The sequence below is a fragment of the Chinchilla lanigera genome, unplaced genomic scaffold (genome assembly GCF_000276665.1).
Source record: "Chinchilla lanigera isolate Chin_1 unplaced genomic scaffold, ChiLan1.0 scaffold00173, whole genome shotgun sequence".
Classification (NCBI taxonomy): Eukaryota; Metazoa; Chordata; class Mammalia; order Rodentia; family Chinchillidae; genus Chinchilla; species Chinchilla lanigera.
Window position 1 is genome coordinate 1,319,344 of NW_004955574.1, and position 11,393 is coordinate 1,330,736.

The 11,393-nt window shown below is 57.6% G+C and overlaps 1 protein-coding gene across 1 annotated transcript; it reads right to left on the reverse strand.

Annotated features, from left to right (window-relative positions):
- Nucleotides 1-2,012: 2,012 nt before the first annotated feature.
- Kptn (kaptin (actin binding protein)) lies at nucleotides 2,013-9,789 on the reverse strand. Its single transcript, XM_005413878.2, has 12 exons — nucleotides 9,484-9,789; nucleotides 8,632-8,714; nucleotides 8,439-8,523; nucleotides 8,305-8,359; nucleotides 6,051-6,126; nucleotides 5,866-5,939; nucleotides 5,592-5,701; nucleotides 5,431-5,508; nucleotides 4,792-4,867; nucleotides 4,010-4,145; nucleotides 3,739-3,921; nucleotides 2,013-2,367 (listed from the first exon to the last, which is right to left on the reverse strand). The coding sequence occupies exons 1-12, from the start codon at nucleotides 9,704-9,706 to the stop codon at nucleotides 2,239-2,241; spliced, it is 1,308 nt and encodes a 435-aa protein (XP_005413935.1). The 5' UTR covers nucleotides 9,707-9,789; the 3' UTR covers nucleotides 2,013-2,238.
- Nucleotides 9,790-11,393: the final 1,604 nt, after the last annotated feature.

Consider the following 11,393-nt stretch of genomic DNA (forward strand, 5'->3'; position numbering starts at 1 on the left):
TCCGACCCGGCCTCGGGTTCAGCACCAGGGCCGGGGACAGCGGCGGAGGCGCCCGCGCTTGTGCGTGTGCCTGGGTGTGTGTGCCAGAGACATCCCCGGCCCCCCTCCGCACACACCCAGGCCGAGTCTCCGACCCATACAAGGGCCACAAATAGTTCCAGGCTCTCAGGGCTGGGGGAGGGCAAGAATGCTGGGCCGGAGTCAGATCCAAGTTCACACACTGCCGGCTCGATGAGCCCGGCGGACACCGGGAGAACAGCTGCCAGCTGCACGGCCCTCTCCTAGGGCCAGGCACCGGAGCGGGGGTGGGGGGGCAGGTTTAATAAACCCCTAACACGTGTTGACACAACCAACCCTCCCGCCAACCTCAGTTACTGTTTTACAGGTGGGGAGACTGCCGCACCCGTGGTTTGTGGCTCCAGCCCCTACACTCTGAACCACCACATGGCCGCAGGGGGAGACGGCCAGAAGTCATAAAGCAAACTGCAAAGGCCCTGGCAAGCGGCAGGGGCTCCGGAATACACAAGCGCAGAGCCCGGAAGGGGACACACGGATGCACGGTGGGGGGGGCACACATCATGGACTACCCATCACTCTAAACCCAGACCCCCATGGGGTCCCCACGCCCACCCAGGACAGGTGAGGGAGCTTGGAGCTGCCCTGGAGCACCCGTCTCTGCAGGCAGGTGGTGTGGTGGGGCACACCCTGCTCATGCCAGCAGCCCGTGCCGGCTGCCATTCCTGGCTGGGTACCCAGGGGCCGGCTGCCAGGAGGGAGAGGACCCAGCTCCCTGCGACTTCCCACGCCTGGGCCTGGCCAAGAACTGGTCGGCTCCCAGCTCCCTAAAACCCTTGGCCAAGAGGCGGAGGCTGCATCTTCACCGCCAGCGCAGGTGGTCAGACTTCCACGGTGGGAGGCAGACACACGGCCAGGTGACCCTGGCCCCCCCACCCCCAGGAAACAGGTGTCCCTGCCCTGGCCCGGATCCTCCTCAGGATCCGCTCCCCAACCCTGCTGACCCGGATTCTATTCCTGGCCTGTGGCGGGGGAGGACGAGACTTCTCTGTCACTGGCAGCTTCTGCTGGTCCCTGAGGTACAGCCCTCTGATTCCCTCTGGTTCCCGAGCAGGGACTCCCAGAGTGGGCAGTGCCTGTAGCCTCAGGCGGGGGAAACCAGCCGGGTCCAGTCCTCCGCTCTCCAAAGCTCCGGGCTTTTCAGATGAGGTCTCACCTCACCCCTTCCAGCACAGCACATCCTGGGTCCTACCAGTTCCCACTGGGACCTAAACTCAGTCATTTTCTTCTGCAGTGGGGTCTAACCTTGGCCTACCGCTCGGGTCTAACCACAGTCACCCACCTTCCTTCGTTTTTTGTTTTTTGAGAGTCACGCTATGCAGCTCAGGCTGGCCTCTAACTCATGGCAGTGCTCCTGCCTCAGCCTCCCGAGTGCTGGGATGACAGGCGTGCGCCAGCACATCCGGATAACCACAGTAACTTTTGCTGCGGGTCCAACCTCAGTGTTAGCCACAACCCGACCACGGCCTTTCCCAGCGGTCCTTGCTGTTCACAGCCTTCCTCTGAGCTCCGATTTTCAGCCCTGCCCACTGGGGTCCATCCTCAGCGCACCCTGCTGGGATCTCAATTTAGAATCTGTCTCAAACTTCCCCCCTTGGGAAGTCTCAGTGGTCCCGAAGGGGTCGACTTCTCCACCCAAGCTCTCTCCACTGGGTTCAACTCACTCGCTGGTCTCAGCTGAGACCTTGTGCTGACACCACACATCCTCCACAGCAGTTTAACTTCCGCCATCCTGTTAAGGCCTCACCCCGTTACTTTCCTCTGGGGTCTACTGTGGGACCTCACCTCTGCCCTGTCCCTGGGTCTGAGCGCTAACCCTGGACTCCCTCAAGCCCTCCTCCTCCCTCCATTCTTCTGGGCCAATCTAACATCCAACACAGAAGCGGGCACACAGCAGGTGCTCAACAAATGCTGGCAAACAGAAGAAAGCAAACAGCTGGGATGGTCCGTTCTGTGGACACAAATAATTGTCATCCGACCAACACTCCCTGGGATGGAGGGGGCTGGGTGGGATCACCTCATTTGGAAATAGGGGCACGGAGGCAGAGAAAGAGGAGTGAGTTAGCAGGGCCGCAGTGGGGGGCCCTGGGAGAGCCCCCCTCTCAGGGACATCGATCCCCACCAATGAACCACCCAGGCCCACGCAGACTGGTGGGCAAGTGCTCAGGAGGCTGTGGTCTCGGCAGGCCCCGGACCCAGCCGGTCCCCGGGTCCCTGTGACTGCCGTCGCTTGTGTTCCACTTGACGCTGAAGCCGGGTGAGGACCAGCTCAGAGGCCTGGCTCAGGCTGTGCTGTGGGGAACAAAGGAGGAGGAGCCAGGTGAGACAGAGGGAGGGGCACGGTCAGACCAAAGCAGGGGGTTCCGGAGCAGGGCAGCCCAAGCCAGGAGCTCAGCCGAGGCTGGAGGGCAGACAGCAGAGCAGTGTTGGGTGGGAAGGGGCCCTGAGACAGGGTGAAGGCTGGGCCGGGGCCAAGGCCCGGAGAGATGTCAGCGGAAGGGTGGAGATGGGCCGAACCGAGAAGTTAGACTGAGGTTCCCACTGGGGAGGGTGACAGCACAGACCCCGGTGGGGCGGGGACTAAGGTGGGACCCTAGCAGCAAAGCACAGGCCAACAGGGCAGGGAAGGGACAGATCAAAGCCTGATGGACAGAGTCAGACTCTAGCTAGAAGGTCTGAGGTTAGACCTCACTGGACAGGGAGAAAGGAGATGACAGTGAAATGGCTCAAGACAGTGTGACAAGGGACGAGACAGTTAGATCCTGGTGGGCGGGGCCCCTTCTCCTGGTCTTTCCCCCTGTGGTTTAACCTGTATGCCATCTATTAGGGTCTAACCTCAGCCCTCTTTACTGGCTCTAACCTCAAGCACTTCCACCAGGGTCTAGCCTCAAACCTTTCTCTTCTCCTGAGGTCCCATGGAGACCTCTGTCCTGATGATCACAGTGTAGAGAAAGGCCCAGGCAAAGACTAGGGGATAGCAGGAAAGGTGAAAGAAACCCCAGCAAAATCCCAGGTTAGACCACACCAGAAAAAGGATCCTGGAGTCAGGTCAGAGAGGAGGAGGATGCAAGCACCGAGTAGGGGTGGGGCCCGGGCCACGGTGGAAAGGGTCGGAGGTCAGACGGCAGCAGGTGCCGGAGAAACTGCACAGGAGCGTCTGAGGCTGGACTTGGAGCATCTGAACGCAACCACAGCCCTCAGCCTGGTCGGGGAGGCTCAGAAGTCAAAGCAGAGCAAAAGGTTTGACCTTAATGTTAGAGGGCAGATCAAAGCAGAAGGGGTCCGGGTTAGACTCAGCAGAAAGCTGCAAGCCGGCTCCGGAAGAATGGCTGGCGGTCAGGCTCCAAGAGAAAGGTAAGACGCACAATGTAAGCCCAGCACAGTGTGAGCGTCTCAGCCTCAGCTGCTTGGGAGGCTGAGGCAAGAAGAACCCAAGTCCGAGACTAGAATGACAAGGGGAATTTGGGGAGGCTGAGGGGGCGCCAGGGGTGGGAGTAACGGAAGTGGCATCGAAATCTCCTTTACCAGGCTGGTGCCCCACCCGCCCTGGCTGCTGGGAGTGGCCTCTGCCTGGACCCCGCTGCCTATCTCCGGGCCTGGCTCCCTCGCTTCCCCCCCAACCTCACGGGAGCAGTGCACAGGGCTGTTTGGGATCCCAGTTACCTGCAGGATGTGCACCCCCTTCAGGGAGACCACAGCCAGCTCCTGCAGCCCGTCCCCGGTCAGGTCCACGTGCGCCATGGCCAGGAGGGGGCTCGAGAAGCTCCGCTGCCACAGCAGGCGGAAGCCATGCTCCGCCTCTGCGCGTCCCGACTCCGGGCCGCAGTACTTATAGCAGAGCAGCTCCTGCAGAGGGGAGGCTCACGGTCACACGGGCTGGGGGGGCGGTGCAGGGACATGGGTGTGCGTGGTGGGTGCATCCCTCACAGCGCACCTGGCCATAGGTGGCCACTAGGACTTCTGGCCGTCCGTCCAGGTCCACATCGGTGACCAGGCCGCACAGAATGCTGTCAAATTGGTCACTGCCGGGCAGGAGAAGTTGGTCCTCAAGGCCTCGGTTCAGCAGGTGCCTAAGGGATCCCAGCACCGTGGGGAGACTGAGGTCAGACCGTAGGGTGACGTGAGCCGGGTACCCATCTTGCCACCCTTCTCAGGTCTAAATGCACTGATCCTCCTGCAGCCTCGGCTTCCTTCTCTCCACTGTGGATAGCCTCGTGGTCCCACACCCTTCCCCTTGGGGTGTCCAGGGCCCTGGTCCCCAGTCTGGATGCCTGCACCACCCCCTGGAGGCCAGGCCACCTCTCTCTCAAGTGGAAAGTACACTGTTCTTTTTGGGGATCCCCTGCCCCAGCCTGAACAGACACCCCGTGAGGGCTGCGGAGAGCTCAGAGTCGGATGTCTCTGATGGCATTTTCTGAGGGCACCGTGTGGGTAGGCTGAGATCCACCGTGCTGGAAGAGTTCATATCACGGGAACTGGCCAACGCTCAAAGCCTGGGTCTTCCCACACAGGGGAAGCTGCCCTCTCCAGGGGCATGGCTATCTCTCCTCCCACCCTTCCTGCCAAAATCTAGGCCTAACTATTATAGGCCCTCTCCCAGGGTCACAGACATCTTTTCCTGCCCACCTTGAACCAACCTCACCCAAAGGGATTTCCCGCCCAGAACGACAAGGTTAACCTCGGTGCACAGCCATCAGCTTAGACCTAGTCCCTCACCGGTACACCACAGCTGGCTCCACCATGCTGGCCACGAGCACGCTGTACTCCTCCTGCTGGGGCCTGTCCCCGGCCTCTGCAGATGAAATATGACTGGGGAGGGCATGGGCTGGAGGGGACAGGTTCCAGGCCCCTCCTCACCCCGCTAGTGGGAGGAACGCAGGTCGTACCTCAGGGTAAAGGTCTGAGGATGTGCCACACCAGGGAGGATTAGAGGTTAGACCACAGGAGAAGGGACTGCGGTCCAACATGGGAAGGAGAAGCAGCTGTCAGACAGCAGGTTAGAAAGTCTGAGGTTAGACTGCAGTCAGAGAGCCAAGGGGGAGACCAGAGCTGAAAAGCCAAAGGTTAGACCGCAGTACGCGGCTGGGGAATAAAGCACAGGGAGAAGTAACAGGAAAGAGCAGCCGAAGGGGCGGAAGACAGAGTGTCAGGGAGCAGAGATCAAATCAAGGCGATGTCAGTCAAAGACTGGGGGGAACAGGAAGCAGCACCCCCTGGGGAGGTGGGTGCTGGATGCTGGTCAGCCCACGGGAGCGAGGAGGCCAGAGCAGGGGTCAGACAGAGTCACTGTGTGAGAAGTGAAGGTCAGACCAGCAAGGGAAAGGCCGAAGCTCAACTCCAGGGCCCGGGACTCACGCTCGGGCGCCGCAAGGCTGAACACGATCACGCGGGAGATGGGTCCGTCCTGCAGGACTGTCCAGGTCTGCAAAACCTCTGCGTGGAGAACCAGGACTCAGGGCCCCGGCCCCAGCTCTCAGTCCCTGCTTGTGACCCCCAGCTCCAGGCCTGGCCCTCACCTCGGCTCTGCTGGTCCACGTGCGCAACGCGGACGTAACCATTCTGACAGCCAAGGGCTGAGAGACGGCGCGGCGTGCCGGGGAGGTTGCGGACGTCCAGCCAGAGGACACTGGCGGGCGGGCGGGTGGACAGACAGATGGACGGAACATGGACCATTACTGGGTCTCGGGCCCACGCCACTGCTTTCTCAGGAGCACCGCGCCCTCCCTGGAGCCCAGGGACCCTGCGGCCTGATTTCTTGGATTGCAGCCGTGGTCCTCTGGCCTCTCCTACCTGCTGCTCAGGTTCGTGAGCTCTGGGAAGAGGTTTTCCACGGGCTGCTCCTCAAACTGATGCAGCCCCTCATTCTGGGGGAACAAAACCCACCCTGAGCCCCTAGAGTCAGTCAGCCGTCAGCCTCATGCCCGCACCCGAGCGCCAGCCGTGGCGGCCCCCAGGAGGGCTGTGCCCCAGCTCACCTCCTTGTACAGGTGAATGGCCAGGTCATTCCCGCTCAGGAGAAACACGGTCTCCAGCTGATCCCCAGCCTGGACCCTGAAAGCAGAGACATCTGGGATGCGGAAGAACCGGAGTGTGGCTGAGTCCATGTATTTTAGAAATTCCTCTTGCAAAAATGCTTGCCCACAAGAACCCCAGCGTCCAGGATTCCGACAGCAGATCCAGCTCCAGGACCTCACACCCGAGCTCCTCAGTACTCTGGCTCCTTGAAACGCACCCGATGGGAGCACTCACGGGACACAGCAGCGTGGACTCACAGGGCTGCCTCCCTCGCGCTACGGACACGGCACGCCCCAGCCCCTGCTGGAACCTCAGCATGTGAGGGGCTCTTTGATCCAGAAACCGGCCTTCTTCAAGTTCTGTCTGGTCTCCTTTGGAAGACTGGAACTTCTGGAAACTGCCATGATGGACACGGGAGACTCGGGATTGTGGAACATCCCAAGCCTAGCACCTGGGACACCAGCGCACCACAATCTCCAGTTTCAGAACTCATCTGCTAGACCACAGGTTGGTGACCTAGGACCCACAAACCAAATCCAACCTGCTGCCTGCCTGCCTGCCTTCCTTCCTTCCTTCCTTCTCTCCTTCACTCCCTCCCTTCCTTTCTTTTGGCAATGGGGACTGAAGCCAGGGTGTGTGCACTGAGCCACATCCCCAGCCCTTTTTGAAAAATTAAAAAAATATAGCCAGGCATGGTGGCGCACACCTGTAATGCCAGCACTCAGGAGGCTGAGGCAGGAGGATCGTCGCAAGTTCAAAACCAGCCTGGGCTACAAAGTAAGGAAACGGTCAGCCTGAACTGCATAGTGAGGCTCTGTCTCAGAAAGACCAAAAAAAAAAAAAAAAAAAAATTGAGACAGGGTCTTACTAATTGCTAAATTGCCCAGGCTGGATTCAACTTGTGATCTTCCTGGCTCACACTCCCAGACTGCTGGGATTTTTTTTTTTTTTTTTTTTTTTTTTGAGACAGGGTCTTACTATGCAGTTCAGGCTGGCCTTGAGCTCACTTTGTAGCCCAGGCTGACCTCGAACTTGCAGTGATCCTCCTGCCTCAGCCTCCTGAGTGCTGGGATTACAGGCGTGTGCCACCACACCGGGCAACTGCTGGGATTATAGGTGTGTACCACCATGCCTGGGTTTGCTGTCCATTTTTACAAATAAAATTTTTCTTTTACGTGCTGGGGATTGAAGCTAGGGCCTTGCACATGGTAAGCAAGCACTCTACCACTGAGCTACACCCAAGCCCCTTGTAAATAAAGTTTTACAGGAACGCATGCATTTATACAGCATCAACGGCTGCCCTCTTGCTGCAATGGCAGAGTTAAGTAGGTGTGGTAGAGGCTATCTGGATCTCAAAACCTACTATTTAATAATGTTTACTACCTGGCCCTTTATTGAAAGATTTTGCATCTTTCTCCCCCACAAAAAACATTTGCCAACTTTGCCTTGTTAGACCATCAGTGTTGTATAAGCCCTGGAGTGGAACCACATAGCTGGAATTCTAGAACTTCAGGGTTCTAGACAGTCTTTACTCTATCTCTTTGCAGTACCAGGGCGGCAGGACCTTATACAGAATCACAGAAGACTCTGGTTTCTATAGAATTGTAGAACTTTCAAATCTTGGAGTCTTAGATCTTATATCTTTACAAAACTCAACAGCTGGGCCTGGTGATGCACACTTATAATCCCAGCACTTGGGAGGCTGAGGCAGGAGGATCACTGCTAGTTTGAGGCCAACCTAGATTACATAGCAAGACCCCATCTCAAAAAAACAGAAACAAAAAAGAAGGAAAACTCTGTCAGCATCTCTGGATCTGAGAATGTCAGAATCTAGAACCTTAGAATCTGCGAATTCCAGGTGTCTAGCACACAGGGGTTCAGTGACCTCTCTCAGATTATGCTTTGGAGAGGACAAGATGGGGGTCCCCTGGCTATCTGGCCCACACTCACTTTAGAAGCACAAGGCTCTAACAGGGAACAATAGAACCTGGCTGTCTATGGGCAGATGTGGTCTTCCGTTTGCTACAGCACTGCCCCCCCATGCTCCCTACTCTACTGCACTGGGAGTTTCCCTTTCTCCTGTTACCTTGCTGACCTCTATAGCCATTCTAGCTTCCAATTCCTGGCCCAGTACGGTTGCTTTATTTTCTAGATGGGGAAAGAGACGGCTGGTGTAAGAAGGGGTCTGAGAAGCAGGGGGCCAGGGGCACTCACTCGGCATGGCACAGCTGGAAAGGCGTGAACTGGAGCTCCAGGTTCAGGCAGCTCTCTGCAGAGGGACACAGGCAAGTGGGCAGCTGGCGCCTGCCAGGCCCCGCCCCCACCCTCCAGCCCCAGGCCACACTCACGGGCAATGGAGTCCAGGTTGTACTCAGAGCCAGGCTCGTAGTCACAGTAAATGTTAAGGAAGGGGCTGCCCTTGTCCCCTGAATCCTGAGGGAGGAAAGTGGCCTCAGGGGAGCAAGAGCCGTCTGGGGCAGGCTAGTGGGACCCCCATGTGTAGGGAGGAGGGCCCAGGTAAGTAGAGGGTGCCCTCAGTACCTTGATGAACGTGATCCCTACTACCAGGCCTCGCTTTGGGGGTGACTTGTTGAAGGTGTCGATGGAGACAATTTCTGCATCCACTGAAAAGGGACAATTCATAATTCAGGTTTTGGGGCCTCTGGCATCTCATATGGTGACTTGATCACTGATCACCATCACCATGACCTGTGACCAGTGGCTACTGGGATTCCCCTCTGCCCCTTTTCTGTGGTACTAGAGACTGAACTCAGGGCCTTTGCACTGAGCTACATTCCCAAATTTTTTTTTTTTTTTTTAGTCTTTTTGAGACAGGGTCTCACTACGCAGTTCAGGCTGGCCTTGAGCTTACTTATGTAGCCTAGGCTGGTCTTGAACTCGCAATGATGCTCCTGCCTCAGCCTCCCAAGTGCTGGGATTACAGGCGTGGGCCACATATATCTTTTTTTTTTTTTTTTTTTTTTTGTACTGGGGATCGAACTCAGGAGCTCACGCTTGCCAGCCAGGCGCTGTGCTACTGAGCATATCCCCAGCTCCCTTTACGTCTTATTTTGAGATGGCTTGTTAAGCTTCTAGGTGCCCAGGATGGCCTCAAACCTGTGATCCTCCTGCCTTAGCATCCCAAGCAGCCGGGATTACAGGTGTGCACCACCACGCCCTACACTGACCTCTGTACTTCAGGAATCCTGAACCCTAAACACTTTCTGGCCTCTATTATTCCTGTCCCGACCCCGATGACTATTAGCTTTGCCTCTGTTTAATCACTCAATCCCAGTCTCCCATCATGGTGATTAGGTTCCAACACGGCCTCATAGGCCTCAACACCTCATTCCATGATCCAACCCCGCCCCCCGGCTCCAGGGCGCCACGCACCGGGGATGTAGTTGAACTGCAGCTCCTTGGCTACGAGCCTGATTTTCTGCCGGAGGTCTTGGTAGCGGAAGCCGAGCACTTTGCCTTTAAGAGTGGCGGCCAGCAGCTCCCCGCGCCCATCGGCGCCGCCTGCTAGCCCGTACACATTGCTCTGCGACGAGAAGCGTGTGAAACTATCCTCCCGCAGAGGACAAGGCCCTGCGGCCACGGCCGCCTCTCCCATCACGCCCCTCCGCAGGTCACGCCGTGGCCCCAACTTCACAAATGATCTGAACCATGGAAGGCCCGCCCGACGCGGACTGATGACGCAAAGAAGCCGCAGTCACTGCCCTCTAACAACATGGCGCCCAGCCCGCCCATTGCATTTTGTCCCATTGCGCCTGCGTGCTCCTCCCCAGTCCAGAGCCAAGCAAAGGGGCTGCCAGGGCTACCAGAGGTGGCAGGTCATGGCTACCACGTAGGCTGTGCGGAAGGCAGGTTAGGAAGAGTCACAAAAATAATGCCCTTATAGTCCTAGAAATTACTTTTTTTTTGGTACCAGGAATCGGACCCACGACCTCAGGCTTGCGCGGCAGGCGCTGTGCCACTGAGCTATATCCCTGGCCCAATTTTAAATATATATATATATTTTTTAATCGGTACCGGGAATCGAACTCATGACCTCAAGCTTGCTAGGCAAGTGCTTATGCCGCTGAGCTACATCCCCGGCCCTCCCAGGAATTATGCTAAGCGTGTTCCATCCAATAGTTTATTGAAAACTCACACATAGGCTGAGAGGTCGGTATCTTACGCACTGTACAGATGAAGAAATTAAGGTGCAGAGGTAAAGTAACTTACCTAAGGCCGCTGGCTGCAAGAAGCAATCGATATTGGAACCCAAAACGGTAATTCTATAGTCCACTATTTTCATGGCAATCAAATGGGAAGTGTTTTTACTCCAGAAGAAAAGATCCGACCATCTCTGCCAGGGGCAGATGACCACCTGCTTTACTGCGTCCCTGGGTGGTGTCACACTAGCTCCAGCTCTTGATTCCTAAACGATCACGCTGCAGGGACCTGCTGTTACTCCCCCTGTTCATTTATTGGGCTTTTACCTGATGCCACATGTCACAAATTCTCAGAATCCTTGTAAGAGCTCTAGAGCTGCACCGTCCCACTTGACAGGGTTAAGTGGGGACTCAGGAGCCGGTCATTGTGGGTACCACAGTGAGTGGGGGTGACAGGCTGCAAAGCAGCCCCTTCTTCCCAGAACCCTCCAGGAGGTCGTGTGTGTGCCTCCTGGGCCCTGGCCCCTGCCACCTTGAGTAATGTCACTGCCCCTCCCTGCAGGGAGAGGGCACACCCTTGTCGCCTGCCAGTTCCAAGGGATCAACTGGCTGGTGACCACCCGAGGGCACGAGGCTTCACTGAGCTGAGTGGCCACTGTCCACTGATGGGGGCTAGAGGGACAGCAGAGCAGGGCAGGGTTCCGGTCGGGCCGTCCTGCGGATGGGAGCTTCTCAAGGGCTCCTGTGTGGGAGCAGCACTCTCAGGAGCCCCTCCCAGTGGCCCAGCCTACTGTGACACTGGCTCCTCCAGCCAGGACACCCTCGGGGAAGGCACCCAGCCCAGGGAGTGGGAGTCCCCGCTGCCCTCCTCTCAGGCAACCCAATGGTGACGTGTGGCTGGGCCGGCCAGTTCTTGCCCACTTTCGCTGGGCAAAGGGTTCCTGCTGGCTCCTCCCACCTCTCCCACCCACCAGGCCTCATACCCTGCCCACCAAAGCTGCTTCCCCTCCAGAGGACAGATGGGACCACTGTCACTGGGGCATTCAGCCTGCCTGCCAGGGGAGCGTGGATGAGGGAGAGGCGGCACGGGCCTCTTCCAGCTCTCTCCACCCAACAGTGCTGTGGGGCCGCACTCCACCCTCC

Excerpts from the sequence above, each read along its gene's own strand:
- Kptn (XM_005413878.2), bottom strand. The coding sequence starts at position 9,706 with ATGGGAGAGGCGGCCGTGGCCGCAGGGCCTTGTCCTCTGCGGGAGGAT. Across the intron at positions 8,524-8,631 it reads TAGGGATCACGTTCATCAAG|GATTCAGGGGACAAGGGCAG; the intron begins GTACTGAGGGCA and ends TTCCTCCCTCAG. Across the intron at positions 3,922-4,009 it reads TAGTGGCCACCTATGGCCAG|GAGCTGCTCTGCTATAAGTA; the intron begins GTGCGCTGTGAG and ends TCCCCTCTGCAG.